The 6,581-nt window shown below is 27.1% G+C and overlaps 5 protein-coding genes across 5 annotated transcripts; 1 reads left to right on the top strand and 4 right to left on the bottom strand.

Annotated features, from left to right (window-relative positions):
* Positions 1–953, bottom strand: DDB_G0294226 (hypothetical protein; the record flags this gene model as incomplete). The annotated part of the gene is made up of 1 exon (XM_628786.1): positions 1–953. A coding segment is annotated over one exon (953 nt), but the record flags the coding sequence as incomplete, so codon positions are not given.
* Positions 954–1,105: 152 nt separating this feature from the next.
* Positions 1,106–2,026, bottom strand: DDB_G0294224 (hypothetical protein; the record flags this gene model as incomplete). The annotated part of the gene is made up of 1 exon (XM_628785.1): positions 1,106–2,026. One exon carries the CDS (start codon positions 2,024–2,026, stop codon positions 1,106–1,108), a length of 921 nt encoding a protein of 306 aa, XP_628787.1.
* A 47-nt stretch (positions 2,027–2,073) lies between these two features.
* DDB_G0294222 (hypothetical protein) lies at positions 2,074–2,415 on the bottom strand (the record flags this gene model as incomplete). The annotated part of the gene is made up of 1 exon (XM_628784.1): positions 2,074–2,415. One exon carries the CDS (start codon positions 2,413–2,415, stop codon positions 2,074–2,076), a length of 342 nt encoding a protein of 113 aa, XP_628786.1.
* Positions 2,416–3,382: 967 nt separating this feature from the next.
* DDB_G0294220 (hypothetical protein) lies at positions 3,383–5,735 on the bottom strand (the record flags this gene model as incomplete). Its single annotated transcript, XM_628783.1, has 2 exons — positions 3,383–4,294; positions 4,356–5,735. 2 exons carry the CDS (start codon positions 5,733–5,735, stop codon positions 3,383–3,385), a joined length of 2,292 nt encoding a protein of 763 aa, XP_628785.1.
* Positions 5,736–6,183: 448 nt separating this feature from the next.
* On the top strand, positions 6,184–6,522 carry DDB_G0294218 (hypothetical protein; the record flags this gene model as incomplete). Its single annotated transcript, XM_628782.1, has 1 exon — positions 6,184–6,522. The coding sequence occupies one exon, from the start codon at positions 6,184–6,186 to the stop codon at positions 6,520–6,522; it is 339 nt and encodes a 112-aa protein (XP_628784.1).
* Between the last annotated feature and the right edge of the window lie 59 nt (positions 6,523–6,581).

Raw genomic sequence — 6,581 nt, 5'->3', positions numbered from 1 at the left:
GATAATTGTGCTTCAAAAGTTTCAGCTGAAGTGTATTTTGGTGCACCCCAATTTTTTATATAGATTGGATAATGTAACAACAAGTGGAAATTCATTATTTCTGTTTCAGTAATTAAATTTACTTTTGCATTAAACGATTCAATTAATACTTGAAGTGAATTTAAATCATTTTCATCAAAAGAGTCACTATATAATTTAAAACATATAGTTACGAATTGTTCCATAATTAAAAAATCATCATTTGATATTTGATTTTTAATTGATATTAAAAGGTAATATATTATTGATCTATTCTCTCTTCCTTTCCTTGTTTTATTTGCAAATAGTGAAATTGAAGGTTTTGGTTTGTTATCTATTATTTTTGCATTTTTTAAATTATTTAAAAAATTTGCAATTTTATTTTTATATTTATCAAAAATGTAATTTAAACATTTTTGTGCGACACCTAATAAAATATTATGTAAAATGTCTGGTTGTGTTTTTAAATAATTAATGGACAAAGGTTCGACCCACCCTCTGTCCACACCTTTGATACCAATATCTTTTGCTTTTTTTTCCCATACTTTTTTTAATTCTATATCAGCATTTAGTTCAGCATAATTTGGTTTGGTGGAGTGAAAATTTGTAATATCTTCTTGTTTTCTTAATGTACCTGATTTGCAAATAAATAAACCATCTCTTGGTTTGTCACATGTGTGACATGCATATTCATTTGAATTATGTCCATTAAGTTTACAGGATGCTCTAAATTCTGGAATATCCATTGTCAGTCCAAACGGTACAACATCTATTTGTTCATTTTCAATAATTAAATTAAAGCCATTACCAATAAAAGATGAAAACAATGCCCTAATTGTTTGATGAAAATTAAGTAACCAATCATTTGGTACTACAAATAATAATAATTTATTATTTTTAAATTCATTTCCAATATAATTTTCTATATCCAGCATTATAGTATAATCTTTCTTGTTTTGACACTGCATACTATCAGTGAATATTCTAAGTAAAACAATTTTATTTTTATTTTTATTTTTTAAATCTTTAAATTGTTGACCACTTTTATAATTTGTATAAATTCCAGTTTCAAAATCTGTATCAAAATCTATTCTTTCAAAAATTGCTTTTTATTTAATAAAGTTTCTAATACTTTTTTAATTTCAAAATAAAAAATTGAGTGATCATAATTTTTATTTATAAATGTTTCTCCTTTTATTTGAAAATCTTCCATAAATAATTTATCCATATATTGAGGTGTGTATCTTATTTGATTTAAATTGGTTTTATTTTTGTCAATAAAACTTTTAAATTTTTCAAGTAGCTTTAAACTTATTGAGTTTTCAATTCCCAACATTAAAAATTCAATTTCAGTTTCATTTAATTTTTTTTTTGATTTTTCATTATCTAAATTATTATTTAGATTATTATTTATTGGTTCGTTTTGAGCATTTTCATTTTCATTATTTTCATTATTTTCATTATTAATGTTTGCTTCATTTTCATCTATTCTAATTTCATTGTTTTCATCTTCACTATGTACCAACCCAATTATATCATGATTTTCTTCATTATCAATTGTTTGATTATTTTCATTATTTTCATTATTTTCTTGATAAAAAATTTCATCTTGGTTTTGGTTACATAAATGTTTACATGGGTCATCTGAATCATTTGTTGGATATTTTATTTTTTCACCAGTAATATCCATTAATTTTTTATAAAAGCTATCTCTTTTTTGATTATTTGTAATAATTTTATTTTGTTCATTTTTACATTTTTTGATGTTGGAATGTCCATTTACATCATAAAATTGTTTATAAGAACGGTAATATGCAAGACAAAATGGACATATATTTTTATGCATAATATAATGAATAATAATATTTTTAAAATTCTTTAATTTTTCTCTGCAATTAATGCATGATATGTTATTTAAATTCATTTTGTTTGCTGGCTGGAAATTAAAAATAATATTTTTTTTTTTTTTTTTCCTCGAGTTTTTACGTTTTTTTTTTTTTTTTTTCATTTTATTCAAATTTTAGCATTATGGCAAGTAGATATATGATTTAGTACTTAGAATTTTATATTTAGAGGGATATGTAACAACTGGTGGTCGGTATCATCAGTGTTAATTTTTCCTAATGATATCTTTATTGTGTTGGTTATTGCTGCTGAAGTTATTGGTGTTGTAATGTTGGGTGATGATGGTGGTGTCGTATGATTATTCAATTGTTGTTGAGATTGTTGATTTATTAATTGAATGTGTTGTTGATTTTGTTTATCTATTACCTGCTGCTGTTCCCTTATCTGACGTTGCTGTTCATTGAATGTTGATACCTGTGGTTGTTGTTGTTCCTCATTATCCTGTTGTTGCAATTCATAATTATCAATATCTTCGTTATTATTAGTCGACATTCTCTTAAAATAAATTATTTAATAAAATTTAATTATTTATTTATTCTATTATTAAAGTAAAATGATTAATTATTTAAGAAATAAATGTACACAAAATTAATTAATGACCGTAGCCCTATCGTGTTTTTATTATTTGTATATATTTACTACTGAGGTTGAATTGGAAACCTAGTTCCCTTTTATAGTCCTTAGATTTGAGCGAACTCAAATCTATTAACTACTCCAACCTCGGCCGATAGGGTTAGATCCAATTTAAACTACAATATTATATTATTTTAATTTAATTATTATTTTCTCTTCTAATTAAATTATTTTTAAATTTATATTATTATTTTATTTGGTGATTTTGTGTGTGGCATTTTTAATATCTGGTATCTAATATCTGTTATGAAAACTTTTTGTGAAATTCAAATTAATTTTTTTTTTTTTTTTTTTTTTTTTTTTTTTTTTTTTGAAAATTAAATTTAATTTAAAATTAATTAAATTTAATTACAACGGGAGATAACCCCTTTAAACAAAATAATAAAATAAATTATTATTATTTTCTGAATTGTATGTGTCATAACAAAATGTTGAAACAAAACTATATTCTAAATTATTATTATTTATTTTTGAATTATTGTTTAGTTGTGTTTAGTGAATTTATTATATAAAATGAAACAATTTATTAAAATGAATTAAGTTAGTAATAATTTAATATTAAATTATCAATTCAATATTAATAGTTATTTTTAAATGTTCTGTTTAGAACATTTCATAAAATTAAATAAATATTAGTATTAACAAGATATTTTTTTGAGATCTTGTTACAACCTATTTTAAGAATTCTATTTTTATACTTTTATTCATTCTTTGTTATTTCTCAATATAGACCAATACTGATTTCAGGTTTATGGGGTAGATTTTTACTGCGAATTTAATTATACTGTTTATTTATTTTAAATTTTAGAATTTTATTGTTTATTTTCTAGTCCTGATTTGATATAATTTTCAAATTGATTTCTTGTTGATTATGTTGTCTTTTCATTGTTACTGCTGATACCCATGCTAGTGAATCTGATACTGAAATTAGATACTCTATAAATGTTTTATTCTTATTAACTATTTTGTATGTCCTTTTCTTTATTATTGTAAATGTATTTGGTGGTATTGGTGATAACATTAGTTCTGTGATTAGTTGATTACTGCTATTATTGGGCTTGCGATCATATTCACTACTAGTCTCATATTCTTTGAGTTGATTGATTCTATTTATAAATGATTTACTCTTTATATTATTCTTTAGTGATTCTGTATTGATTAGTTTATTGAGATTGATATTATTCTGTTGTTGAATTGATTGATTAAAATCATTGCTACCAATTGGTTCTGATATTGTTGATATACTATTTTTATTATTTACCGGATTATTATTCCAATCTATATCTTGAATCGATGATTGATGTTGGGCTGATGTATTATTATTTACTATATTGCTAGAATTGTTATTATTATTTGATAATAATCTACCCTCTTTTTCCAACTGAGTGGAACTATTACCAGATTGATCCATATGAGAAATACCAAAATTGATTGAATGATTATCAGTATGTAAAGCATTACTTGAGATTGAGTGATTATCCATACTTATGGATGGACCAATGGCAACTAAATCTTTATCATGTACATGAATTGAAATTGATCGATCATCTTGAGCTGCAGCATTACCTATATATGAATTATTAGTATCAATAATATTATTATCATTATCAGAAAATGATGGTGATGATAACTGTAATGACCTGGACTGATCCCTTGTAAGATCAACGTCTGATGGTGACGTGTCATTACCATGACTAACCTGGCCATTCGTGTCGGGATTTCTTGACTCATTCGACGTCTAAATTGGGATTATCAAAAGAAGATTGATCGATGTGGGAAATGTAACCAGCACTAGGAACCAGAGTTAGTCTTGAAATGTGAACCACTTGTTCATCTTTAACCTCATCACTCTTGAACAAACGGACCATAACGTTACCCTTCTCCATGAGTTTACATACTGTATATGGCCCTGTCCTTCGGATATCTAACTTTCTAATTGGGTGCGCACCAGTATTGAGTTCTTGAAGATATACTATATCACCTTCCACCAGGATATTAGGTGATTTATTCTTATTATACTGCTGTCTTGAACGTTCGATACTATCAGTCAGGTTATCTTGGACCACATCTAGGATATTGAGTTTGTGTTGAACGAATTCACAATACGACTTCTTGTCCAACCCTAAAGATCTTGAGTACTTGTCGTCTTCATATTGCATGATTAATGATATTGGAGACCTTGTATGAGAACCAGTGAGAACTTGAAATGGTGTAAATGAAGTACTTTCAGAAACAGTATTGTTGATGCAGAATTGTACACTTTTCAAGTAACCGACCCAATCATTTTGAATATTATTTAACTCAATGGATGATATATCTGGATTAGAAACAAACTTGGAATTGATTAGGCACTTTCTGAGAGCATTTGTGACAATTCTGACCATGATTTCAGCTTGACCATTACCTTGATGGTGGTAAGGTAGGCATGTATTGTGAGTAATATTGTTGGCTTGTATCCATTTCTTCCAAGGTATTGATGTGAACAAAGGATCATTATCGCTGATGATGACTGATGGCATACCGAACGTAAAGAAGACTTGATCTTGAATAAAGTTGATAACTTGAATTGACGTTGTATGATTTGGAATGGGAATGAGTACTACAAACTTTGATAGACGGTCAACTACTACCAATATTCTTGTATACTCAACTTGATCAACAGTGCAGGCATCCAACCCGGATATAAAGTCCATATTGATTTCCATGAAGCATCTGACAGGTACATGAGATGGCAAGTACAATCCCATGGCTCTTTGGTGTGCATCTGTGGCGCATAGACAAACTTTGCAATTCTTGCAGTAGAGTTGGATATCTTCCATCATTCCATACCAGTAGAAATTTCTTTTGACTAATTCAGAAGTTTTACGATTACTCCAGTGTCCAGCAATAGCAGAATCATGATAACTTGAAATGATTAAATGGATGACATCGTCAATTTGAGGGACGACGATTTTAAGTTGATTGTCAATCTTGATCCATTTGATACCATTTTGATATGTAATATTTAAGCTCTTATACTGGTCGTTGATGACTTCAGACATAATGAGTTTAGTTTCCAATTCATAACCTTTCGAAATTTCCTTAACGATCTTCATTTCATCAAGAATGATACCTGTATTAAAATAATTATTATCACAAAAAGAATTTTTAAGAGAGTTAGTAATTTGAGAGAAGTCCATTTTATATTATCATATATATATATATATTATGAATAACATTTATTTATTTGAATTTCCCAAATATTTAAGATAATTTTTTAGAATGTTCTAGAACATTCGAAGAATAAAAAATTTTCGAAAGAAAAGTAAAAATTTCGAACCGGCACAATGACGCGATCATTGTGTAAGGTCGAAAAACTGAAAAATTCCGAACCGACACTATGCACAAAGTTGTGAAGTGTCGAAAACTCTTATTTTTTTGAGTTTTGCGAAATTTTTAAGAAAATAAAAACGTATAAATAGTGGCACTAAAAACTAAAACAATTTGATTTATTTTATTTGGGAATTCCTCCTATATATATTTAAGATACACACACACACAAATTTTATACAAATAATTATTTCTCTTTATTAATTTTTAATATTATTATTTTTCTCATATTATAATTTTAGATATCAACAATAAAATATGTCTACCACTGTTAATAATAATGATGCCTCAAGTAGTAGTACCTCTGCCTCTAATAGCGCTGAATCCTTTGATTTAAGAATGAAATCAATGGAGGATCAAATCAACAATCTTTCCTTAGCCTTTACAAGATTCATGAAAGAACCTATGTTCTCTTCTAATACCAACTCACGTAGCCAACCTTCTCATGATAACTCTGACACCGAGAATGAACAAAGTGAAGATGAATCAGACTTGGTGAAGTGGTCGTTCAAAGGTCTCATTATTACTCTTGACTCAATCAAGGTTTACTTGTCGAAGAAGAATGTATCCTCAAGAAAGATGAGATATCCGAATTGAATAAAGTATTCAACTTTCCATCTAACTTCCAAGTGAATGTCGCTCCATTCGGTACACCT

Source organism: Dictyostelium discoideum (assembly GCF_000004695.1).
Source record: "Dictyostelium discoideum AX4 chromosome Un chrUn_00010, whole genome shotgun sequence".
In the NCBI taxonomy this organism is placed as follows: Eukaryota; Evosea; class Eumycetozoa; order Dictyosteliales; family Dictyosteliaceae; genus Dictyostelium; species Dictyostelium discoideum.
This window is presented reverse-complemented; position numbering and strand designations above follow the sequence as displayed.